The sequence below is a fragment of the Microcebus murinus genome, chromosome 9 (genome assembly GCF_040939455.1).
Source record: "Microcebus murinus isolate Inina chromosome 9, M.murinus_Inina_mat1.0, whole genome shotgun sequence".
In the NCBI taxonomy this organism is placed as follows: Eukaryota; Metazoa; Chordata; class Mammalia; order Primates; family Cheirogaleidae; genus Microcebus; species Microcebus murinus.
The window spans coordinates 46,930,688-46,958,679 of NC_134112.1; the positions used below are offsets into that span (position 1 = coordinate 46,930,688).

The window sequence follows — 27,992 nt, forward strand, 5'->3', positions numbered from 1 at the left end:
CATATTAGTTGTACAATAGTACTTATTATATTCTTATTAATATTATACAATAAGACTATAATAAGACAAAGTTATATATCATGACCAAGTTTGATTTATCCAAGAAATGCCAGATGTTCAATAAGGAAAATCTATTAATGTAGTATACCACATTAGGGATTAAAGGAACAAGTCAAAGATAGCCACTGTCAGCTCTACTACTTCACATTGTACTGAAGGGCTTAATAAATACAATAAGACACTAAAAATAAATAAGTCATAGAATTAGGAAAAAGAAACTATGAATATTTATAATATTATCTTTATAGAAAGTATAGAATGTATATTTATTAGAAGTAATAAGAGAACCCAGTCAGATTGCTTCATACAAGAGCAACAAACAAAAATTAGTAGTAGTTTCTATATACTAATATTTAAAAACTAAAAAATGAGAGAAAAAATATTATTCCCAATAGCAACAGAAATGTACCATGTTATTAAATAGGAAGGCTCAATATCATAAATATGTCACTTATTTCCCAAGTTAATTAACAAATTTAATTGAATTCTAATTGATATCCAAGCAAGATATTTTATAGAACTTGACACAGTGATCCTGAAATCAATCTGGCTACGTAGAGGGTTGAGAATAACCACCACAGTTTTAAAGAAAAAGGAAAAAGTGAGAAACTTTCTCTCCAGATATCAAGATTTATTATAAATTTATAATCATTAAAACATGTGATATTGTGAAACTTAGACAAACAAAAAAGGAATCGAATTGAAAGTCCAGAAACATCTCCACACATATATGATGTATGATTGAAGCAGCACTAGAAATCACTGGAGAAAGAATGTACTATTCAATGAGTTGTTAGAGACAATTGGCTAGGTATATGAGAAAATAAATTAGATCTCTACCTCACAGCATACACAAAATAATTTCCATAAAGATTAAAAAACTAACTATGGTAAGCAAAGCATAAAATACTTTAGAATTTGTGGCTTCCCTACACTCTGCCCACACCTTTGTAAACAGGCCTCTGTTAAACTTTCCTCAAGTTACTCAGAATGGATAGTCTATTTCCTGTGGGACCCTGACTGATACAGAAGTAAATATAGAAGAATTTATTAAACAAGGTACAAAAAGCAAAAACCAAATCCAGAAAATTAAAATATGACAAAATACATTGTGGAAATAGAAAATTAGAAACTCAAATACTTTGACTTAGCTATGGTAAAAATTATCCTTAAAACCATAAGCCACACATTTAGAGAAACTTTGGAGATCATTTGGACACAGGTTATTTTAATAACTTTAACACTAAATTAAAGAAAAAAGCCAAGAGTGTATTGATTAAAGCCCATTCCAGCCTAAAGTGGTTTTTTGTGGCTGAGTAAAACTCCGTGGTATACATATACCACATTTTATCAATCATGTATTGATGGGCACTTGGGTTGTTTCCACATCTTTGCAATTATGAATTGTGCTGCTATAAACATTCCAGTCTGGATGTCTTTTTTATAGAACATGTTTTATTCCTTTAGGTAGATGCCCAGTAATGGGATTGCTGGATCAAATGGTAGCTCTACTTGTAGCTCTTTGAAATATCGCCATATTACTTTCCATAGAGGTACTAGTTTGCAGTCCCACCAGCAGTGTGTAAGTGTTCCTATCTCTCTGCATCTACGCCAACATTTCCTTCTCCCTTTTAACCCTTTGCACTCGCTTGCTTTTTTCTCATTATTCACTCAACATTATCCACACTGGACATCCAAGTGCAAAGGGTTAAGGGCATCTTGTTTTGTTCCAGATCTTAGAGGAAAGGCTTTCAATTTCTCCCCATTTGGTACAATGTTTGCTGTGGGTTTGTCATATTATTTTGAGATATGTTCCTTCTATACCCAGTTCGTTGAGGGTTTACATCATAAAGAGATGTTGAATTTTATCGAATGCTTCTTTAGCATCTATTGAAATGATCATATGGGGTTTTTTTTCATTCTGTTAATGTGATGTATCATGTTTATTTATTTGCATATGTTGAATCATCCTTGCATCCTTAGGCCAAATCCACTTGATCATGGAGAATAATCTTTTTGGTCTGTTGTTGAATTCAGTTTACTAGTATTTTGTTGAGAACTTTTGCATCTGTGTTCATCAGCGATATTGGCCTATAGTTTTCTTTTTGTGTGTGGCATTGTCTGGTTTTAGTATCAGAGTAATGCTGACTTCATAGAATGAGTTGGAAAGCATTCCTTCCTCTTTAATTTTTTTGAATTGTTTGAGTAGAATTGGTATTAGTTCTTTTTAAAATGTTTGGTAGAATTCAACAGTGAAGCCATCAAATCCTGGTCTTTTCTTTGGTGGGAGACTTTTCATTTCTGGGACAAATGCAACTTGGTCATGAAATACTACCCTTCTTATATGTTGCCAGCTTTATAATATTTAGAGCAATTTTCTAATATTTAGAATTTTTTCATTTTTGTTCTTGAGTAAAACTGGCCTATAATTTTTTCATATTGTCCTTTTTAGGTGTTGATATCAAGATGAGTACTTGCCTCATAAAACAAGTTGGAAAATGTTCCCTTTTTTCCTATAATCTGGGAGAGTTTGTGAAATATTGAAACCATACCAATTTAATAGACAGGATTTAATTTAGGAAGTTGCTTGGACAAGTATAGAAGGACTGAAAGGTAAAGCAGGAACTTCAGTAACACAGAGATAGTCAATATTGGAAGTGGCTACCATCCATGGGGATGCCAGGACAAAGAGAAAAGATGGGGATATTAGAAATGACAATCTTGAAGGAGAGACCTACAGAGCTGGGACCCAGACCTCTGAGGACTGGTGCTGCCCAGCTGGTGCTGGTACCTCAAGAGTTGCACAAAAGACTCAGCCAGTCTGCAGTCCACACAAGGACTGTTCACTTCTAGTTTACTCTTACAGAAAGCATCCCCCTCCTTAAGACATTTCACTTCTAGCTATTGGGAAATTATCATAATGTGCTGAATTCGTTAGAACACACATTCTGTATGAACCCACACTATCCACAATGTGAATGGCATTATAGGCCACTGGCTATCCCCCTTCTGTCTTCCAAAAATTTACTGAATTATCTCATTCCCTTATATCTTCTTTCTCATTTTCTTTCATCTTTTTCATCCCTTTCTTTAATCTTACTGTGATTTCAAGAATAACATGTGATAAACACATGCAATCAATAAGCTATCTTTAACCCAGAAATATATATACAATTGGTTTGTTATAAAGATATTGTTTTTATATTTATTAAATTATTCCTTATAGAATAAAATATTGTATTAAAATTCATTTGTAATGGTCACGTCTATATTACATCTTTTCTTTTAATATCAACATTTATCTTGTAGGTTCAAAGGAAAAAAACATGAAAATTAAAATCAGTTTATAATCTTATATCAGTATAAAGCACATCAGCGAATAAGATGTCTGAGCAGGAGGATACATCAGAAGAGCTAGAGGATCTCTCTAGTATATCGACAGAAGAATCTATATCACAGTCCATAGAGGATAGTAGATCTAGTGAAGAAACATTAAGTTTGTTAAATGAAAGTTCTGATTTCCAGGAAGAGGGACTTGCCAGCCAGATTTACGAAACACATCCTGGAAAGGATAAATTATTGTTAACACCTTCCTCTGAAGACAACTCTGAGAAAAATGAACTAAAGAAAGCTCTTGAATCTTCTAAAACAAGCACTAGAAAGGGCAGCCTACTGGCAGAAACAGAAATTTCATCACTAACTGAGATTCCTGCAGAGTATAAGGCTTTTGTTAACATCCTATCTTATGAAACAGCGGGAAAAGTTAGTCCACAAGGCTCTGAAGAAAATCAGAAACAACTTGGTTTAGATTCAGTTAACTTTACAGTTAACCTTGAGGCCAATGGTTTACAAGAATTCCCCAAGGACATTTTAAAAACCAAATATGTAAAATATCTATATTTAGATAAGAATCAAATCAAAACTTTCCAAGGGGCAGACTCAGGTGTTATGCTAAGACTTGAAATTCTGTCCCTGCAAGAAAATGAGTTATCATCCCTTCCATCTGAAATTCAGTTACTTCATAATTTAAGGATATTAAATGTCAGTCACAACCAAATATCACATATACCTAAAGAAATATCACAGCTTTGGAATATCAGGCAGCTCTTTTTTAATAATAATTACATTGAGAATCTTCCTTCTGACTTAGAAAATCTTGGAAACTTGGAAATTTTAAGTTTGGGTAAAAATAAGTTAAGGCATATACCAGATACTCTGTCTAGTTTAAAAAACTTGAGGGATCTCAATCTAGAATATAATCAGTTAACAATATTTCCTAAAGCTCTATGCTTCCTTCCAAAGTTAATTTCACTAAACCTTACTGGAAACCTGATAAGAAGTTTGCCAAAAGAAATTAAGGAACTTAAAAATTTAGAAAAACTATTGCTGGATCACAATAACGTTACCTTTTTGGCTGTGGAAATTTTTCGATTACTCAAAATAAAAGAACTCCAACTGGCTGACAATAAATTGGAAGTTATTTCACACAAAATTGAGAATTTCAAGGACCTTAGGATTCTTATACTTGATAAGAATTTATTGAAAAATATACCAGAAAAAATTTCTTACTGTGTAATGCTGGAATGCCTCAGTCTTAGTGATAATAAGTTAACAGAACTTCCTAAAAACATCCATAAGCTTAAAAACTTAAGAAAACTCCATGTAAACAGAAATAATATGGTGAGAATAACTGAAGATATCTTACATCTTCATAATATATGCAGTCTAGAATTTTCAGGAAATGTAATCACAGATGTTCCCATTGAAATAAAAAATTGCCAAAAACTAACTAAAATTGAATTAAATTGTAATAAAATAATGTATTTTCCAGTGGGGCTGTGTGCTTTAGAGTCTCTTTATTATTTGAGTTTCAATGGAAATTATATTTCAGAAATACCTGTGGATATATCTTTCAGTAAACAACTGCTTCATTTAGAGTTCAATGGAAACAAACTCCTCATATTTTCTGAGTACTTTTGTTCTCTTATTAACCTTGAATACCTGGACCTTGGTAAAAACCAAATAAGAAAAATTCCAAAATCTATTTCTAACATGGTATCACTCCATGTGCTTATTTTATGCTGTAATAAATTTGAAACTTTCCCTGGAGAATTGTGTACTTTAGAAAATTTGCAAGTACTTGATCTTTCAGAAAACCAATTACAAAAAATACCTTCAGAGATCTGTAATTTAAAAGGAATCCAGAAATTAAACTTCTCAAGCAATCAATTTATATATTTTCCTATTGAACTATGCCAACTTCAATCACTGGAGGAGCTAAATATAAGTCAGATAAATGGGAGAAAGGTAAGAGACTGATATTTTGGGCTTTGAGGGGAAGGCAGGGCTGGGGAGGGATCTGAATCTAAGCTGTACATAGCTGCATGTGTGTGTTTTAAACTTTGCTAGAATATGTTATGTTGTAAAAAAGTAGACTTTCCCTCCCTCCAAACATGCCTTACTCAATCACTTCTCAACACAAAAAGTTTTACAGGAAAAGATTTCATTAAAATGAAATGTAAAGCAATTAAAGCTGACAATTTTGTAGATATCCTTTTATTTCAGCTTAATTGTAAAAGGAGTTTCAAAGTTATCAATGACATTTAAACACATTGTTGAAAATTTGGAAAAGCAAGAAAAGTAAAAGTAAAATCATTCCACAAGCATACCTTTGTAATACAAGTACTGGCATATGTTGATACAACTTACTTTCTGTCCTTTTTTTCCACCTTATGTATCAATGTATAGTTTTATAAGCAATTATTAAAAGACTATACATTCGATTTTAAATTCTTATATTTTCACTTATCAGCATTTCTACTTAATATAATCTCCCCAGTAATTGGTATAACCTATACATGATTTATATAACTAATCCTCTGTTGTCACGCATTTATGAATGTTGTAATTTTTCTTTGTAATCATGCTGTGATGAATTTCTTCATAAATATAGCCTTTTTCATATTTTAGATTATTTCCTTAGGAAATTTCCCTGAAGAATTGCTAGATCAGGTCAGGCACAGTGGCTCACACCTGTAATCCTAGCACTCTGGGAAGCTGAGAAGGGAGGATTGCTTGAGCTCAGGAATCTGAGACTACTCTGAGCAAGAGCAAGATCTCATCTCTACCAAAAATAGAAAAATTAGCCACGGGGCGTCTTGCTGCGTGCCTGTAGTCCCAGCTACTCGGGAGGCTGAGGCAGGACGATCTCTTGAGCCCAGGAGTTTGAGGTTGCTGTGAGCTATGATGACACTGCTGCACTCTACACTAGGCAACAGAGCCAGACCATCTCAAAATAAATAAAAATAAATAAGCAACAAGTTGCTTTTGTACTTAAAGACATTTTGTAGTGCTGCAATATAATCAACAATTAATTCCTTGACTGATTCATAATTGTTTCACTTTCACCTCCTGTATCTTAATTGTGGGTATCTCCAAGGTCGTGTCCATGACTTTCTGTTTTCGATTCACTGCTGCCTAGACGTCACCACACCTGCTGATCACTTAAGCACACATGGTCCCCAAATCGACATAATGGCAGCTGATTTTGCAGCAGTGCTCTAGCCTCATAGGTCCCAATTTTTGCTAGAAATTCCATGTTCTATTCTTCTGCGGTCTCCAACTCAACATCAAATTCAACTCATTTTTCTTCCAATGTAACTCCTTTCAAAACATCTCCATTTCTGTTTGTGATGCTTTCTTCAACCCTGCCAGGCTAAAAATCATGCAGTTTTCTTTGTTCCTTTCTCATCATCATTTCTACCTAATCTTATACCAAAATTACCTCATTTTTTTCCTCTGAAAAATCTCTAAGATTATCTGCCTCATTTTCCCAATATCACTGTCTCCATTCTGGTCTGCAGGCATCACTTCATGCATAGAACGTGCCAGGAGCCTACTGGCTATCATCTCTGTCTTAGTTTCCTTCCTTTCAGCAGGCCTTGTCAAAACCATCAGACCTCATTCCAGAGGATTGTATACCATACTTGCCTGTCAGGAATCCAGATTGCCTATCTACTGCCTACTCAAAATGGGTAGTTGCCAAAGGCGCTAGCCCATATCATTGCAACATCATTTCAAAAGTCACCAGATGGAAAAAATTACTTATAATAACTCCTCTCAAGAAGAATATCCTGGGAGCAGTGGGAGGAGTGTGAGGGATGAAAAATTACCTATTGGGTACAATGTACACTATTCAGGTGACAAGTACACTCAAAGCCCAGTTGGCAACACTATACAATTCATCCATGTATCCAAAAACCATTTGTACCTCTAGATCTATTAAAAAATAAACTAAAGCCCAACTGAAATTTTAAAGAAGAAGAATATCCTACGTGGTTGAAAATATCACTTTGATAACCCTTTGGAGTAGAGATGAAAATGCCCAAAGTATTGATTTGTACAATGGCAGATGATCACTAAACAGTCATCTGAAGATAAATCGATTAATCACAGGAAGAATGCTAAAGGAAGAATGCCTAGCTGGGGTGTTCCTTCTACAGTAGGTTTATGATCACACAGTTCTCAGACACCTCCCCTAATACATGTTGAGAAAGTAGTAAAAGAATATTTGTTTAAATGAATGTCAAATAATGGACCTGCCCACCTGTCATGATCTGACTCCTACTTCATAGGCTTAGCTGTCAAATTTTGCCGCAGCCTAGTTCCATGCTCCTTATCCAAGCATATCTCTCTCTGTTTCCCATCACCTCATTTGGTCAGCTTTTCACTGGCCATTTTCACACATAATATTTTTTTTTGCCTTAAGTGTCCTGTAACTTCTATCTGATCCTATTCATTATTTTATTTTATTTTTGACACAGAGTCTCACTCTGTTGGCTAGAACACAGTGGGGTCATTGTAGCTCACTGCAACCTCAAACTCCTGGCCTCAAGCAATCCTTCTGGCTTAGCTGGGACTACAGGCATGCACCACCATGCCCGGCTAGTTTTTCTATTTTTAGCTCTTTGCACTCACTTGCTTTTTTCTCATTATCTACTGGACATTATCCACACTCGACATCTGAGTCCAAAGGGTTAGTAGAGACGGGGGTCTCACTCTTGCTCAAGCTGGTTTTGAACTGAGCTCAAGAACTCCTCTCAATGGCCTCCCAGAGTGCTAGGATTACAGGTGTGAGCCACCACGCCCAGCCCAATCCTACTCATTCTTAAAAGGTTATACAAGTTCTACTTTCTACATGAAGCTTTACTTAGTTCTCTGATTTGTACTGATATACCTTTCCAAACTTTCATTCACATGTTATTACTTGTATTCCTCATTTTGGCATTGGATTACCTATTGCTTCATACTATTTCCTGATTGTTTCATATGCATCTATTTTGTTCCCTGAACTAATTCTTAATCTCCTTGAAGTTAAGGACTGTTTCTTATGCCTCTTGTATACCTGGAAGAACACTGAACACAGTATCCACTATGTACTTTATTGTTTGGTTATTTCTGAAGGGCCTATATATTCAAACTCTTTTGTTCCTAGAAATTCCTTTATTTTAAAGGAAGCCACTCATAATGGCTTTATTTTATTTTATCTAAATATACACATTTCTTCTTCACTTTAACAGAGTGTTTTAATTTCTGTTATTTGCAACACTTTTTGTACTAGGAATTTTTATTTGAGGCCACATTGCCAAACTGTGTGACTCCATTATTGAACATTTATTCAAAATGCATTGTGCTGGCCAGACGAGGTGGCTCACACCTGTAATCCTAGCACTCTGGGAGGCCGAGGCGGGCGGATTGCTCAAGGTCAGGAGTTCAAAACCAGCCTGAGACCCTTCTCTACCATAAAAATAGAAAGAAATTAATTGGCCAACTAACATATATAATATAAAAATCAGCCGGGCATGGTGGCTCGTGCCTGTAGTCCCAGCTACTCGGGAGGCTGAGGCAGGAGGATCGCTTGAGCCCAGGAGTTTGAGGTTGCTGTGAGCTAGGCTGACGCCACGGCACTCACTCTAGCCTAGGCAAGAAAGCGAGACTCTGTCTCAAAAAAAAAAAAAAAAAATGCATTGTGCTTAGGACACATACACAAAAAGTATAAAACATGCATATACATAATTTAAGAATTTAAGGAAAACATGCAAGGGACAAATAAAGAGCAATACTGATGAGAGTAGGAATAAAGAGATGAAATGTGGGTTGGAGTAGCTGGGAAAGAATTCAGGGAAAAGCAGCAGCCAATGCCGCATCAGGTTTAGGAAGAGAAGAGAGAGGGACAAGGAAGTGGTGAATACTGAGTGTTGGGAGAGTGAGGAAAGTGGGTGAACAAGCCACAGGGTTGAACTGGTAGCATTGGTCACAGTTGGGGAAGTACTTGGATGCCGCATAGAATCTTGTAGGTTTAAGCTAGAATGAAGAGAGTCAATCACAAAGAATTTGTGACATAATGAAAATATCTCCTTTCTAAGACAAAAACAAAAAAGCTCCCTCCTTTCATTTGATTTTAGAAAAAGTTTTACTCATGCAACTATTTATGTATTTATAAAAATATAATTGTTCAATCTTTGTTGCAGTTAACAAGACTTCCAGAAGAGCTGTCTAATATGACTCAACTTAAAGAACTTGATATCTCAAATAATGCAATCAGAGAGATTCCAAGAAATATAGGGGAATTGAGAAATTTGGTTAGTTTACATGCACACAATAATCAAATAAGTTATCTTCCACCATCTTTTCTATCTTTAAATGATCTCCGGCAACTAAACCTGAGTGGTGAGTTTCAAATATAATCAATAAGTAGAGTATAAGTGTCTGGGTTGCAGATTTTGCTGACAAGATACAGAATGGCAGTCAACATAATGCATTAAGTGCCAAGTGGAGGGAAATGGCTTTCCTAAGTACAGAAAATGTGAGCTAAGTATTAATATAAGGTCCAATTCCTACCCTGAGTAATCCAGCTGGGGAAGCTGAACATATTTTCATTTCTTGTCTCTCTTCTCTGCCTACACCCAGTCATTCAGTATTTCTTCCCTTTTTGAACCTGACCTCATGTCTTCCTCTATACACATCTATGAAACCTTAGGTCAGCAGTTTCTCTGCCTTCCCTTCTCTGCTGGCTCCCCTGATCCCACTCCTATATTCTACAATATTCTATTACCTTACACACAGTCTTTTTTTTTTTTTAGTAATTTCTATTATAAAGTATTTCAAACTTATAGAAAATGCAGAAAATAATAAATACCTATGTACCTACTCCTAGATATAGGATGCTAATATTTTGTGATGTTAACATTTTGTAATATTTACTTGAGATATTTTTGATTGTTAAGAAATAAAATAGAGTTCAAACTTTTTTTTGTGCTTCTCCCCAAACTAGAAGTAACCACTATATCTTTTTTCATCCATGTTTTAATACATATATCTCTCTCCATAGAAAAATGGTACCATTTTGAGTTTTTTAGTCTTATTTTGTCATATAGATCACTCTCTAATTTGCATTTCATATTCATTGTATTTCTAAAATCATTCCATGTTAATCATTCCTTACATAGACATACTTCATTTATTTTAAATGGCATATAACATTCAATTATGTGGTTAAACAATAATCAATCCATATCCCGTTGATAGACAATTAGGTTGTTTCTAATTTATTAGCTATTGTAAACATCCTTGTACATATTTCTGGTATACAGATGCTTGAGTTTCTCCAGGGCATAAAGCTATAATTAGAACTGCTAGATCAGAGCATGTGTACATCTTCAACTTCACCAGATTTTGATAAATTGATCTCCATAGTGGTTGTATCAGCTAACCACATGAACAGTTGTGTTTGTTTTTCATTTGGAAGCAGCTTTTATAACCAGAGCTCCACATCTTATTAAATTTAGAGGATTTCCAGATTAAAAACAAAGCTCATCTTTTTTGCTACAATAAATAGTAATACTAGTAGTACAGTAAAACCTACAGTAATGTACCAATATTTAGTCAGATATAAAGCAACTGACAGTTGTCTCCTGAACCCCTCCAATTCCCAGTAAACTTGCTATGCAGTTATGCTTTGGTTATTTCATAGCCATTTCATATACAATAACTTGCAATAAGTTGTAATAAGTGAACCCTGCAACTGCTGTTTTTAGTTTAACTTGTGTTATGGTAAAGTTTTACCATATTTTAGGGAGGTTGTCTATTTTGTCCAAGTGTACAACATACTCCACTTACCTGCTATATCTGCATGAAAAAAAAAAGCTGACTAGAGCCTCCTGGCCTATTAGAGAATAAAAATACCAATTGGAAGCATAGTTCTCTGGAGGCTTTCTAGTGCAGTATCAAGACAGAATGGGGAGGGACAGCATATATTTTTCCTGCAAGCTTAGCCAGTTCTCTGTTGGTTTCCATCATAATAAGAAAATATTAAAACTTACTGTATCAGTCAGGGTCTAACGATAAAAAATACATGTAGTTAATGACTAAGTAAATTATTACTTACTATATAACTGGAAAGATTAAAAAAGGACTCTAAAGCAATTACAGAGGTAGCAATAACAGGAAACAATAACTACCTTTATGGTTGAGAAAATAAAATAAAGAAGTTGGAATTACTAAAACTTAGAAGCTTGGAGCATGGGCCAGCATATGTCTGAGACAGGAACACTGTTTGGCTGATGCTGCTTTCTCTGAGCTTGGCGTTGGGAGAGTGGAGCTGGTTATGATAAAGCTGGTTCTACAAGTGTTAGGAAAACTGCAACTGCATTCAGCTATTGCTATGGGAAGACACTGCTGCTGGTGGGGTGAAAGAGTTGTTGGGGTGACACAGGAAAAACCAGTGGGGAAGCTCACAGGAATGGTGTTGGAGCTAAGAAACAATAGCTGAACAACTGGCATACCCACAGTCACCAGGTCTTATTGCTGGATTTATGTGATGACGAGCACAGGGCTTGAAGGCAGAAGGGCTGAGTTCAAGCCCTCGTCATGTAGTCTGTTTCCTCCATTGTAGTGGCACTTTTTCACTCCAGAGCTCAGTAGCAAAGGAATAATTACTGGAAACACACTGTTTAGAGAGAAGGGGAAAGACCAAAGTCTGAAGGACAAAATGGCCTCCCCAGCTAAGTTCCTTCCTGTATTTATTTCCAAGGACATGTGCAAAAGGTCAGCACCGTTTGCTAATTTCTTTAACAACATACATATAAGGGCTGAGCACGGTGGTTCAGGCCTGTAATCCTAGCACTCTGGGAGGCCTAGGCGGGCGGATTGCTCAAGGTCAGGAGTTCGAAAGCAACTGAGCAAGAGCAAGACCCTATCTCTACTATAAATAGAAATAAATTAATTGACCAACTAATATATATAGAAAAAATTAGCTGGGCATGGTGACGCATGCCTGTAGTCCTAGCTACCTGGGAGGCTGAGGCAGTAGGATCGCTTGATCCCAGGAGGTTGAGGTTGCTGTGAGCTAGGCTAATGCCATGACACTCACTCTAGCCTGGGCAACAAAGCGAGACTCTGTCTCAAAAAAACAAAACAAAACACATACATATAGGTCAGCTGATAGGTCAGCTGGTTTCAGCTGACCTTCGCACTCAGCAAACAAGCAGCTTTGGGCAGGTGTTTTTGCGTGTCCCTTCATTCACCCTGCTCACATTCTTTCCATCCATCCATCCTTTCTTCTAGACCCAGCCCCCACACCCTATTTATAAAATGAAGCTAACAGGAAAACCCACACCATATATTCAATTTGAGGGTTGAATGAGACTTTAAAAGCATATACCATACTGTGAACATATTAATCAAACAAAAGACATTTATATAGTGAATTAACCCCCTCTGTCACTAACTGTAGTGAATTTATAGGAAGATAAGATCTTTGAACCTCAGTTTCTTCATATGCATGACAGGCATGATATAACTTGCTTGTTCATAGAGTTGTTCAGGAATTCAATTAAATACAATTTGGGAAAATATTTTAACAAGTGTGAGGTATTATACCAACGAAAGTGGTTGAGAAACGAATTCATTTCTTTCCTCTTAGTGTGTGCCTTGGAGTCGAATAGACCATTAGCTCCATCATGCACCAGGAAGGTTTTTTTTAATGTTAAGCTTCTATTTCCTAATCTGTACATGGGAATTATAATATGCCAATCTTAATGTCAAAACACTTTAACACTGTGTATTCTTCTAGAAGTTTTATAGTTTCAGGTCTTACATTTAAGTTTTTAATCCATTGTTAGTTGATTTTTGTGTATGGGATAAGATATGGGTCCAATATCATTCATTTGCATGTGAATATCCAGTTTTCCCAGGAACATTTGTTGAAGAGAGACTATCTTTTTCCCATGGAGTAATCTTGGCATCCTTGTTGAAGATTATGTAACCATATATGGGTAGATTTATTTCTGGGCTCAATATGCTGTTTCACTGGCCCATATGTTTGTCTTCATGCCAGTAACATATTATTTTAATTACTGTAGTTCTGTAATGTCTTAAAGTCAAGAAATGTGAGGCCTCCAGTTTTGTTCTTTTTTCTCAAAATTATTATGGCTATTTGGGGTCTTTTGTGGTTCCATATACATTTTAGGATTGTTTTTCTATTTCTGCAAAAGATGCCATTCGATTTTGACAGGGACTGCTTTGAATCCGTAGATTGCTTTGGGTAGTATGAACATATTAATAATATGGTCTTCCAATCCATGAACATGAGATATCTTTCCAGTTACTCATGCCTTCTTTAATTTCTTTCAAGAATATTTTGTAGTTTTCAGCATACAAATATTTTGCCTCCTTGGTTAAATATATTCCTAAGTATTTTATTCTTTATGATATTATTGTAAATGGGGATTATTGTCTTAATTTTCTTTTTGGATTGTTTGTTGTTATTGTATCTGATTTTTGTATGTTGATTTTGTATTATTTAAATTTGTTAAATTCATTTATCCTTACAGCTTTTTTGTGAACTCTTTCAGGTTTTCTACGTTTAATATCCTGTCATCAAAGATAATTTTACTTCTCCCTTTCTGATTTAGATGCTTTTTATTTCTTTTTCTCACTTAATTACTTTGGCTAATCCCCTCAGTACTGTGTTGAACAGAAGCAGTGAGAGTGGGCATCCTTGCTTTGTTCCAGATGTTACAGAAAAAGCTTTGTTTTCTACCCTTGAGAATCATGCTGTCTGTAAGCTTTTCATTTATGAGCTTTATTATGTTGAGGTAATTTTCTTCTATTCCTAATTTCTTTTTTTTTTTTTTTTGAGACAGAGTCTCACTTTGTTGCCCAGCCTAGAATGAGTGCCATGGCATTAGCCTAGCTCACAGCAACCTCAAACTCCTGGGCTCAAGTAATCCTGCTGCCTCAGCCTCCTGAGTAGCTGGGACTACAGGCATGCACCACCATGTCCAGCTAATTTTTTTTTCTATATATATTAGTTGGCCAATTAATTTGTTTCTATTTATAGTAGAGAAGGGGTCTCACTCTTGCTCAGGCTGGTTTCGAACTCCTGACCTCGAGCAATCCACCCTCCTCGGCCTCCCAGGGTGCTAGGATTATAGGCATGAGCCACCGCGCCCAGCCTATTTCTAATTTCTTGAGTGGTTTTATCATGAAAGTGTGTTGAATTTGTCAAATGCTTTTTCTGCATCTATTGAGATGGTCATGTAAATTTTATCCTTCATTCTAATAATGTGGTATGTCACATTGATTGATTTTTGTATGTTGAACCATCCTTTCATCAAAGGGATGAATCCCCCTTAGTCATGGTATATGATCCTTTAAAGAAAGTGCTGTTGAATTCAGTTTTCTAGTATTTTCTTAAGGATTTTTGCATCTAGATTCATTAGGGATATTGGCCTATCATTTTCTTTTCTTGTAGTGTCCTTGTCTGGTTTGGGCATTAGGATACTGCTGGCCTAACAAAATGACTTGGGAAGTGTTTCTTCTTCTTCATTTTTTTGGAAGAGTTTGAGAAGGATTAGCATTAATTCTTTAAATGATTGGTGGAATTCTCCAGTGAAGCCATCTAGTCCTGGGCTTTTCTTTGTTATCTGGGGTTGGAGCATTGGTGTAGTCTAAACCATTTTCCAGCTGGGTGCAGTGGCTCACACCTGTAATCCTAGCCCTCTGGAAAGCTGAAGGGGGAGGATCACTTCAGGTCAGGAGTTCAAGACCAGTCTTAGCAAGTTTAAAAACCCATCTCTACTAAAAATAGGAAAAATTAGCTGGGCAACTAAAAATAGAAACAAAAAATTCACTGGGCATGGTGGTGAGCGCCTGTAGTTGAGGCCCTGTAGTCCCAGCTACTTGGGAGGCTGAGGCAGGAGGATTGTTTGAGCCCAGGAGTTTGAGTTTGCTGTGAGCTAGGCTGATGCCATGGCACTCACTGTATTCTGGACAACAAAGTGAGACTCTGTCTCAAACAAACAAATTTTCCCTTTCCAGTGACTGCTAGGTTACTGTTTTTCACAGTTATCATTGTTGCAAGGTCATTGATTTTAAAGTTTACCATGGATTTGGAAAGAAGGGAGTGAGAATAACACAATAAAATGCTATTATAGCTCATTATTTTTGCCAAGATTCAGTCATTTTTAAGAAAATAAATGCTGTTCAGATTGTTTTAAGCCTTTGGTTAATTCCCAGAATTCTGAAAATTTTCATTTTGACAACTTTTGCCAGTATGGTCATTGCTTTTATGGAGGAGCAGAGTTTTGGAAGTCTTTACTCTGCCATGGACGTGCCTCTCCTCTGTTTTGCCTTCATTCTTAAAGTATACTTTCAGTTAATGCATACTCTATATTGACATTCATTTTATTTTACCCTATTGATTCTATCATTCTACTGTCTCCTCGCTTTCATTATTAATGTTGAGAATCAGCTGTCAGTCTTAATTCACTAATTAGAAGTTAGTTTTTCAACAGCTTAGACTTCCCATTATTAATGTTCTCCAACAGACTGGTACATTTGTTACAATTGTTACAATTGATGAACCTACTTTGACACATTATTATCACCCAAAGTCCAGAGTTTACATTAGGGTTCACTCTTAGTGTTGTACATTCTGTGAGTCTGATCAAATATATAATGATATGTATCCACCATGACAGTATTATACAGAACATTCTCACAGAGCCCTAACAGTCTTCTGTGCTCTGCCTATTCATCCCTCATCCCAGACCCTGTCAATCACTGATGTTTTACTGTCTTCATAGTTTTGCCTTTTCCAGAATATCATATAGTTGGAATCATACAGTATATAGTCTTTTCAGATTGGTATTTTTTCACTTAGTAATATGTATTTAAATTTCCTCCATGTCTTTTCATGGCTCAATAATTCATTTATTTTTAGTGTTGACTAATATTCCATTGTCTGGATGTACCATAGTTTATCCATTCACCTTCTGAAGGATATCTTGGTTGCTTCCAAGTTATGTCTATTATTATTAAAGTTGCTATAAACATCCATGTGTAGGTTTCTGTGTGAACATAAGTTTTCAACTCCTTTGAGTAACTATCAAAGAATGTGTTTGCTGGATCATATGGTAAGAGTATGTTTAGTTTTGCAACAAACCCACAAGCTGTCTTCCAAAGTGGGTGTACTATTTTGCATTCCCACCAGCAATGAATGAGTTCCTGTTTCTCCACATCCTCATCAGCATGTAATGTTGTTAGTGTTCCAGATTTTGGCCATTCTAATAAGTATATAGTGGTATCTCATTGTTGCTTTAATTTGCATTTCTCTGATGACATATGATGTGGAGCATCTTTTCATATATATATATATATTTGCCATCAGTACATCTTCTCTGATGAAGTGTATGTTAAAGTCTTTGGCATTTTTAATCAGGTTGTTTTCTTACTATTGAATTTTAAGTGTACTTTGTGTATTTTGGATAAAATTCCTTAATCAGATATGTCTTTTGCAAATATTGAGTTCCTATTTTTGGATATTTGTGGATTTAACCTGTGTGACTATAAGTGGATTTCTTTTTATTTAACACTCTTTGCTTCTTCTTTTTTCTTTTTTTTTAAGTCAGGGTCTCATTATGTTACCGAGGCTGGTCTCAAACTCCTGGTCTCAAGTGATCCTTGCACCTTTGCCTCCCAATGTGCTGGGACTACAGGCATGAGCCACCATGTCCAACCTCTTCTTGGCTTTTGTTTGGTTTCCTGAATCTGTGGATTGATGTGTGTCAAGTGTTCTGGAAAATTCCAAGGCATTATCTCTTCAAATATTGCTTGTATCTCATTCTCTTTTTCTAGTCTGCCTGAAACTCCGGTTAAATATATGTTAGACCTAAGTAATCCTAAGTATTTTATTTATTTTTTTGATTCTATTGTAAATGGAATTGTTTCTTAATTTCCTTTTTGGATTGTTTTTAGTGTATAGAAATATAACTGATTTTTGTATGTTGATTTTGTGTCCTGTGACTTTGCTAAATTCATTTATTTGTGCAAATGGGTTGTGTGTATGTGTTGGGGGGGTGGGAACCAACAAAACACAAAGGAAGACAGCAAGAGAAGAAAAGAGGAACAAAAGAATTACAGGACGGTGTGTGTCTACCACCAGGAAAGCAGCTCTGGCCTGATTAAGAGTAGCAAAATAAAGATCAGCCTTTGTGTTAGTCACTCAGGGAACCACAAGATGGGTTGATGTGCACAAACACAGTATTTTGAGAACAAAGTCCATATTAGCCCTCTGGCACCAGTAAGCTGCAGTAGAATATGTGCTGCCATTCCTATTGTTGCTGCCACGGTGGGAATCAGTGATGGTAGGCAGGTGAAGAAAAAGCCATGGTACACTCCTACTAAAAATCTGCTGCATTTTCACCATTGAACATTGCTGTAAGATTTAGATTGAATTTCAGAGTTATTAAAAAGTTGATTCTGTCTTTTCCAATTCATTATTATTTCAGTGGAGACCAATTTCTTTGAGGTACTCTACTCTGCATTTTTCATGACATCTATCTTAGGTGTGGTTTTTTTTGTATATTTATACTCTTGAATTTCACCGAACTTCTTGTCCATGTATTTTACCAAATTTGGGGATTTTTCAACCATTATTTCTTTTCTTTTTTTTTTTTTTTTTTTTGAGACAGAGTCTCACTCTATTTCCTGGGCTAGAGTGCAGTGGTGTCAGACTAGCTCACAGCAACCTCAAACTCCTGGGCTCAAGCAATCCTACTGCCTCAGCCTCCACAGTAGCTGGGCATGTACCACTACAGGCATGTACCACCATGCCTGGCTAATTTTTTTCTATATATATTTTTAGTTGTCCAGTTAATTTCTTTCTATGTTTTAAGTAAAGATGAGGTCTCCCTCTTGCTCAGGCTGGTCTCAAACTCCTGAGTTCAAATGATCCGCCCGCCTCAGCCTCCTAGAGTGCTAGGATTACAGGCGTGAGACACTGTGCTCAGCCACAACCATTATTCAAAATTTTTTCCTACTACATTCTTTCTTTATTCTCCATCTGGGATTCCAATTACCTTTTCATATTGTCCTATAAGTCCTTAAAGCTCTGCGATAAATGAATAAATACATAAAGTTGTGTGTGTGTGTGTGTACGTGTACACATTCTTGTATTGATCTGTTTTCAAATTCATGGACTCTTCTATCATCTCTATTCTGATGTTAAATTCCATCCAGTTAATTTTTTGTTTTAGATATTATAATTTTCGGTTCTAGAATTTCCATGTTTCTTTTTTTAATAGCTTATATTTATCTCCTAAGGTTTTCATTCAGTAGGAGCATATACTTTTTTACATTCTTGAGCATAGTTATGTTAGCTACTTTAAAAACTGGTATGTTAACTGCAATTGAGTCATCTTTTCTCTTGGGCATGAGCCACATTTTCTTCTTTCTCTCTTGAATCTTGGATTCTGTAATCTATTATGTTTCTCTCCAAAGAACGTTCATGTGTGTTATTATTGTTGCTGCTGCTTCATCAGGCACTTAAGATGGCTGGACTAAGAATACAAACTCCTTCTCTGCATTTGGCATTTCCTCATATCTCAAGTCAGTACTTTTAGCCATTAGCTGTTGTATTTGTTACCTATTGTTGTGTATCATAGTTCCACAAAATTTAGCTTCTTAAATTAATGAATATTTATTTTACACAGTCCATTTTTATTTTTATTTATGAATCTGTAGATTGATGTGTTTCAATCACATCTCTTTTTAAAGTATGATTTTTCTTTTTAATATACATAGTTCCTAAAGGTCAGAAATCCAGGAGTGATTTAGCTGACTTACTCTATCTCAGAGTCCTGTATGAGACTGAAGTAAACCTATGAGCTGGGGCTGCAGTCAGGCTTGACTGGGACTAGCAGATCTGCTTCCAAGCTTATTCATTATGCTGTTGGCAGCAGGCATTAGTTCCTTTTGATACAAGCCTGTTCATGACATGGCAACTGGTTTTTCCCAAAGAGTGAGAGAGTGAGTTAGCACGCCCAAGAAAGAACAGAAGTGTCTTTAAAAATCTAATCTTGGAAGTGACATTACATCACCTTTTTATTGATCACATAAACCACCCTTGGTATAATGTGGGAGGTATAACATGAGAGGATAAGTAACAGGAGGTGGGCACCACTGGGGGCTGACAGCTCTAAATCTATTCAAGTAATTGAATTTGTAGCTAAAAGCTCTCATGCAAAGAACACTGCAGGTTCAGATGGCTTTATTGGTGAATGCTATCAAGTATTTAAAGAAGACACTATGCCAATTTAAAAAATTCTCTTTTGTAAAATTGAGGACAAAATACATCCCACTTCCTTCTATGAGGCCAGCATTATCCTTACAGTATAATGACACACAGACATTACATAGAAACTTACAGACCAATACCCTGCATGAATATTGACGAAAAATTTTTAACAAAATTAAAGGAAATCAAATCCATCAATATAAAAAAAGATGAAAATATATCATGATAAAGCAGGATTTATTTTGGGAAAGCAAGTTGGGTCAACATTCAAAAATTAACCCATGTAATTCACCATCTGAATAGTTAAAGAAAAGACACATGAACTTCTCACTAGAGAAGTATCATATGATGAAATACAATTTCCATTTATGATTTTCAAAAACAAACAACAAAAAATCTCTCAGCAAACTAGAAATAGAAAAGAACTTCTTCAACCTACAAAAATCGTATAGCTAATATCACACTCAATGGTGAAGGATTTAATTCTTTCCTACTATGATCAGGCATAAAGCAAGGCTGTCCTTTCTCACCACTTGTTTTCAATATTATACTGCAAGTCCTAACAAGTGTGACAAGACAAGAAAAAATAGTAAAAAGTAAACAGATTGGGAAGGAAGAAGAAAAAACTGTCTCTGATAATAGAGACACATTGTCGAGGTAGAAAATTCCAAAGGATCTACAGAAAAGCTACTAGAACTATTAATAGTAAGTTTAGCAAGATTGCTATATACAGTTAATATGCAAAAATCAATCATATTTCTACAGACTAGTAAATAGAATTGGAAATAGAATTCTTTAGAGTATAATTTTAAATATCCCCCCAAAACATAAAATAGGTATAATTCCAACAAAACATATGCAAGATCTAGATGCTGAAAACTGAAAGATAAAATTAGTCAAATGAGACCTAAATAAGTAGATATATAGTGTTCATAAACCGGAAGACTGAATATTGTTAAAATGTTAGTTCTCTCAAAGTTTATTTCTAAATTCAAATCAGTTCCAATAAAAATCCCAGGAGAGTTTTTTATTTTACAAAACAATGAAGTAATTCTAAAATTTACATAAGAAGTCAAAGAAACTAGAATGACTTGGAATGATTTTGAAAAAGTTGAATGAGTCACATAGCCTGATTTCAAGACTTATGCAGATCTTCAGTAGTACAGTGTGGTACTTGCAAAACAACAGACATAAAGATTGATGGAACAGAACAGAGTCTATAAATAGACCCAATATTTGGTCGACTGATTTTTGTAAAATGTACAAAGGTACAGTAGTTCTCCCTTATTCACATAATTAATCACATACATTATTCACATAATAAGTTCTCCTTATTTTGATTTCCACATTTCAGTTGTCTGTGGTCAACTGTGATCTGAAAATATTAAATGGAAAATTCTTTCTGGATTCTTTCTAAACAATTCTTAAGTTTTAAATTGTGCACCCTTCTGAGTAGCATGATGAAATCTCAGGCCACCTCACCTGAGATGTAAATCATCCCTTTGTCCAGCACATCCACACTGCATGTGCTTAGGAGTGGTCTTAGTTATCAGATTGACTGTTGTAGTATAGCAGTCCTTGTGTTCAAGTTACCCTTATTTTATTTAATAATGGCCCCAAAGCAAAAGAGTAGTGATACTGGCAACTTGGATATGCCAAAGAGAAGTTAAAAAGTTCTTCCTTTAGGTGAGAAGGTGAAAGTTCTCAATTTAATAAGGAAAAAAGTCATGTGCTGAGGTTGCTAGGATCTATGCTTAGGACATACATTAGGATGAATCTTCTATCCACAAAACAAGGAGGAAATAGAAATTTGTGCTAGTTTTGCTGTTGCACTTCAAACTTTTTGCCCAAAGTGGGGATAAATGTTTAGTTTAGATGGAAAAGGCATTCAATTTGTGGGTGGAAGACATAAACAGAAAAGTGTTCTGATTAACAGCAATCAAGTCCAATACTATCTGTAGTTTCGGACATTCACTAGGGGGTCTTGGAATACATCCTCTGTGGATAAAGGGAAGCTACTGTAATTCAATGGAGAAAGAATAGTATTTTCACAAATTGTGCTGGAACAACTGGATGTCCAAAAGCCAAAAAAAAAAAATCAAAGAAAAACAAACAACAACCACTATACAGCTTTGATCCCACACACTGTATATAAAAAAACTAACTCAAAATGAATCACTGAACTAAATGTAAAAGCTAAAACTACAAACCTTTTTTACATAAGAACAAAGAAGAAAAATCTTTGCAACCTTGGCAAAGATTTATTTATTTATTTATTTTTTCAGCATATTATGGGGGCTGCAAATGTTAAGGCTACATATATTGCCCTTGCCCCTCCTCCCTAGATTTCTTAAATAAACCCACTCACAATCCACAAATAAAAATAATTTATAAATTGGATTTCATTAAAATTAGAAACCTCTGCTCTTCAAAAGGCATTTGTAAGAGAATAAAAAGAAAAACCACAGACTAGAAGAAAATGTTTGCTTAATATATTTTTTAAAACCCTGAAAACAAAATTAAGAAGTCAACTCAATAAAAATTTGCATAAAATTTTAACAGATAATTTAAAAAGATATATATGAATGGCAAATAAGCACAAGAAAAATGTTCAATATCATCAGTTGTTAGGGAAATGCAAATTAACTACACAATAAGCAATTAGAATTAAAATCAGCTAAAATTAAAATCAGTCAATACCAAAAGCTATTGAAATGTGGAGTAACTGCAACTCTGATATAGTGATGGGAGGGCTGCAAAATGGTACAACCACTTTGGAAAACAGTTTGGTAGTTTCTCATAAAGTTATATATACGCTTACCCATGAGTCTTACTTCAACTATACTTTTAAGTGGGAAAAAAACTTATATTTGAATGCAAATTTATAGAGTAGCTTTATTCATAATCACCCAAATTGGAAACTCTGCAAATGTTCTTTATCTAGTGAACAGATTGATTATTTACATCTATATAATGGAATATTTTTCATTAATAAAAAAGAACATAACTGTTGATACACACAACATTGATGTATCTGAAATGCTAAGTGAAAGATGCCAGATCTCTAAAAACTCTCTACTGTGATTTATAATATATATATATGTTATACATATGTGTGTGTACATATATATAATTCTAGCTTTATGATACATATATATTTTATACATACACATACACTCCCAGAAGCAGTGAGCAAGACTGGTATCTGGATTTTGGTTTCTAAATACCATTTTTCACTAAAAGGAACCAGGTTCCTTTATTTATATTTATAAATAATAGAACTGTAAAATATATAAATGACATAAAGGCAAACTTTAGACCTTTATAAAGATTACAAATTCTTTGTTACCACAGTTTTACTTATGTTAGATTTATATTAGATTAGGATGGCATTGAAAAAAATCATTCATGGAGGTAGAACTTAATCCTTACTCCTCTTTGAGGGTAGCCTCGATTTAGTGACTCACTTTCAAAGAATAGAGAATGGATAGGACAAAAAGATCATAACGTCATATTGGAGAAACCAGACAGACACTCCATTAGCCAAGAGACTGAGGTTAACATCACCAGGTATCCCTCAAGGGACGTGACGAGGGCACTTCACCTCTGTGGTATTCTTTCTGAAAAACCCATAACCCCAGTCTAAACATGAGAAAACACATCAGACAAATTCAAATTATGGTACATTGCACAAAATTCCTAACCAGTGCTTCTCAAAATTGTTAAGAGGATGAAAACAAGGGGAGACTGAGAAACTGGGAAAGCCTAGAGGAGACTAAGCAGACTTCTAACTATATGCAATGTGGTATCCTGTAGTGGATCCCGGAACAGAAAAAGGACATTGCTAGAAAAACTAATGAATCCAAAAAAACCCTGGAGTTTATTTAATAGTAAAATACCAATGTTGGTTTCTTATTTTTTTCTTTTTTTAACTTTAGTTCCATAATAGATTACTGATGTTGATTTCTTAGATTGAACAAATGTAATATGACAATGTGAGGTAACATTAGGAGAAACCACAACTAAGTGAGGAGCATACAGGGATTTGCTATAATCTCTGCAATTTTCTGTAAATTTAAATAGTTTAAATTTAAATTATTTAAAAGTTATTTAGAACTTGACTTTTTAGCTGGGCATGGTGGTATGTGCCTGTAGTCCCAGCTACTCGGGAAGCTGAGGCTGGAAGATTGTTTGAGCCTAGAAGTTCGAGGCTGCAGTGAGCTATGATGACATCACTGCACTCCAGTCTTGGTGATAGAGTGAGATCCTGCCACACACACACACACAAACACCAAAAAAAAATTGACTTTAAAAAAAGTCAAGAGCAGTAGTGCATGCCTGTAATCCCAGTTACTCAGGAGGGTGAGGCAGGAGGATTGCTTCAGCCCAGGAGTTCAAGGCCAACGTGGGCAAAGTAGAAAGACCCCATCTTTAAAAAATTAAAAAAAAAAAAATTACCATCACACCTACTTTGTAAAGTCCTTTGCTGTATTAAAAGAGCATGACTTCCTGTTTCATTTTGCCATCCCTAGGAGAGAAAGGAACCATATCTCTGTTCCTATACACCCTTGTTTTTACTCCTAGCATATGGACATCAGTGAGAATCTATTACTTGCATTGTGAGGATCTTTTGGTACTTTGTCAGCAAGACATGGTAGATTCCCCATACATAGTTGTTATTTGTTTCCATAGTTTTATAGAAAGGTTTAATTCAATTGTAATTTTTTCTAATAGGAAATAATCTGACAGCTCTGCCTAGTGCTATCTACAGTCTTTCTTCACTGAAGGAGATACATTTTGATGACAACCCTTTGCAGAGACCTCCAATGGAAGTCTGTAAAGGAAAACAGATGTATACTATTATACGCTATCTACAGAGGGCAGATGAAAGAGATGGTAGGTGATGAGTAATTGACTATATTATAAGTCATTTTCTGATATCATCTGTAAATTAAAAGATAGTTTGCTTTAATTGGAGGCTTTCAATCTGGCAGAGATATCAAAATATTTATCATCTTCCTTTTGCAAAGGTTAGTTTATTTTGATAATTTGGACTACTTAAACCAAGTACACAAAAATAGAGCCACCAAGAACAGGCAAATCCATGTGGAGGGGTAGGCTGCTTCCTACCCCTGGGCCTTAATGCCCTTCAATAGGTGTTTCATCATGGTTGTGGCCAGACTCAGAGAATCCACATGTGGGTTTGTCAGTTCTGATCTGTTTTACCAGATGTTGTTGTTCTAAAAGATATATTTGGCCTTGAAGGAAGTCTACAGATCTTTCCACTGATACCAGTCAGCTTTGGGCCCACTGTGACCATGTATCCGAATTCCTTCGACAGTCTTCATCCCTTCTGTCCTTGTGCTCTCTGTTGTGTGACTAATTATTTCTGAGAGCAGGCTCATTTTCTTTAAATGTCCTTCTATTGGATCAGATGAAGACTGGTGTCTCCACACCTCTGAGAGAGAAGCTTCACTGTCCAATTCTTTCATTTGGCCTGGGTTCCCAACAATTAGGCTTTTCCCTAGGACTCTCATTTTGCCACTCATCATCACTGCTCAGAGTGAATCCAGATTTTGGTCCTCCAATTTAATGCAATAGACCAATAAGTATTGATTCAGATTTGGGGAAATGGAATATCCAAAACTGTCCCCCCTAAATCATTCTATCGTGTCTTGTCTACATAATCAGGAGCTTGTACCACCATTATCTCAGAATGTAGTGAGATAAGTGATTAAAAATGCACAGTCCTTTGTAAGCCACAATCTACATCCATATTTGAGTGAAGGAACCTAAGAGATAAAATTAAAAGTCACAGTTGCTGTCTTCTTTAACTTGCTGTACAAGCTGATTGCACTGATTATTAAAAGAGAACTTTCACTGTAACTCTATTTCTACAAAATAAAAGTTTTCATGGTTTTCAAGGAAAGTATTCTGTTAGGTACAATACTTTAGAGAAAGGCTTTAAAGTTAGATGATTGAAATTCCTTGCTAAAATTCTGTCCTCAAGTTCCTGAGGAAGAGAGATTCATATGGTTCTAGCCCCTGTGGGGAAAGTGCAATAGGCAATGACAACAGATCAAAGTCAATAAAAACAAGATAATCCCAGCCATTTGTCTCCTTTCTTTATGCCCAGGGAGACTTCCTACGGCAGATTTGGCACCCAGTGTAGGTGGGGAGAAGTCAGTGTGGCAGATGTGTTTATTCTGCAATTAATAAATAACACAGAGCCCTTTCTTAAGCTGTTACTTAGGGGATTGGGATTTTTATTTATATCATTAACATGCAATCCAGTCTGAGAGAGTGCGTGTAAAATTTTTAAGAAGTGACCAGATTATGACTGCTATAAAGTTAAAAAAAAAAAAAAAAAAAAAAGAAGTGACCAGAACATATTTGAGATGATCATGGGAGGTAGGAGATCTCTAGTTCTTGAAAATTCTCAATCATATCTTGGTCAACAAAAAATGGATCTATTCCAAATTAGCCAGAAGCTTTAAAAAAAAATCTAAAAGCACCAATTCATAAAATTGTTGCCCACATTCTTCATTAAAAAACAAACAAACAAAAAAACAAAAGAACAAAAGAGAGCTGGAATTGAAAGAAGGAGTCAAATTCATTTCAAGTCCTGAAAGAATTATAGGGCTTGGAAATCACTTTGAGATTGCTTATAATATTCTTTTAAACAGCCATTTTAAGTGTACCATTTTTCATATTTTAGAAGAAATGCAACAAATGGTTCAAATTTCAGTTCATATTTCACATCTACATTATTTTCAATTTTACCTGATATATACATTTGATAGAAGCACAGAAGAAAAACTAGATATAATATTAACTCAAATTATAGTATCTTTTTCAAAACAGATAAATTTTCTTTTATGTTCAAATACAGAGAAAATCTTAGAGAAGATATTCAAGATAATTGCCAACAACATCACTGAAACGAATTTCGAATTTTTGTGCAAAAAACTGAACTTGAAAAACTCAGAAAGTGATACAGCTACAAAGGGGTATGTATGAATGACAACATTTGGCACAAATTGATTCTCATATTCTGATTTATATCATATTGGCACCACATGGTTTTGAAACGTTCACATTAACATAAACTCTAATTTTTTGTATAAGACTGATTTTAGTTTATTACATATTTGTGATCCATGTTGGAAAGCAATACAGCATAATAAAGGGCAACAGCTCTGAGGACAAACTATTTGGCTTTTAATCCCAGCTGGCTTTGTGACCTTGAGCAAGTCCTTTAACTTCTTTGTGCCTCAGTTTCTTCTCTGGTAAAATGGATGAACTTACCTAAGAGAGTTGTCATGAGAATCAAGTGAAATCAAGCTACAAAGCATATAGTACAGTAGTGATAATGTGCTGGTTTGTAGTAACTAACCCACAATTATGTATTGAGGTCTTAAGATTTTTTTTTTTTTTTTGAGACAGTCTCACTCTTTTGCCTAGGCTAGAGTGTTGTGGCATCAGCCTAGCTCACAGCAACCTCAAACTCCTGGGCTTAAGCGATCCTCCTGCTTCAGCCTCCTGGATAGCTGGGACTACAGGCACGTGCCACTGTGCCTGGCTAATTTTTTCTATTTTTAGTTGTTTGACTAATTTCTTTCTATTTATAGTAGAGATGGGGGTCTCGCTCTTGCTCAGGCTGGTCTCTAACTCCTGAGCTCAAGCACTATTCCTGCCTCAGCCTCCCAGAGTGCTAGGATTACAGGTGTGAGCCACCGTGCAGGCTGAGGTCTTAAGAATTGAATATAAATTGAATTGTTGATTTCCTATAAAGAAATAAGGGATGGGATGGAGCTAACATTCACTTTCTATATGCCAAGCTCTGTGCCAAACTTTTATATAGATTCTCTTCACCAATTAATTTCATCCTCACTTCAATGTGGTAAATTGGTTTGAAAACCTAGATATACAATCTTTAAGTAGTTAAAAAAATGTTCTTAATTGATAGTTCAAGTAATTATTACTTTAAAATTTTCAGCACTGTTTCATTAAGTCAGAGAGCCCACGAAGCACTTGTTACGTGGAAAAACGGAAGTAACAACTTGTCATTAACTGCTGCTGCTTTGCAAGACCAACTAATGCGGGCACTAACCATGATAGGAGCATACGACATTATGGACAAAATAACAGCTTTACATCTTTTTACACGTACAATTAAATTCTAACCAGTGGATCAATAAAAACTGAAAATTTAAATGATGCACTTAAATACTTGAACCATCTCACTTCACTTTATCATATAAGAGAATTGCAAATCATGTCTCCTTTCATG

The 27,992-nt window shown here is 35.3% G+C and overlaps 1 protein-coding gene across 1 annotated transcript; it reads left to right on the top strand.

Moving 5' to 3' along the window:
• On the top strand, window positions 1-27,992 carry LRRD1 (leucine rich repeats and death domain containing 1). Its single transcript, XM_012779619.2, has 5 exons — window positions 1-5,367; window positions 9,591-9,789; window positions 24,434-24,595; window positions 26,592-26,709; window positions 27,699-27,992. The coding sequence occupies exons 1-5, from the start codon at window positions 3,445-3,447 to the stop codon at window positions 27,883-27,885; spliced, it is 2,589 nt and encodes an 862-aa protein (XP_012635073.1). The 5' UTR covers window positions 1-3,444; the 3' UTR covers window positions 27,886-27,992.

Bases quoted from the DNA above. Each gene is read 5' to 3' on its own strand.
- LRRD1 (XM_012779619.2), top strand. From the start codon at position 3,445: ATGTCTGAGCAGGAGGATACATCAGAAGAGCTAGAGGATCTCTCTAGT. The intron at 5,368-9,590 runs GTAAGAGACTGA...TCTTTGTTGCAG, and splicing joins GTCAGATAAATGGGAGAAAG to TTAACAAGACTTCCAGAAGA. The intron at 9,790-24,433 runs GTGAGTTTCAAA...TTTTTCTAATAG, and splicing joins CCGGCAACTAAACCTGAGTG to GAAATAATCTGACAGCTCTG.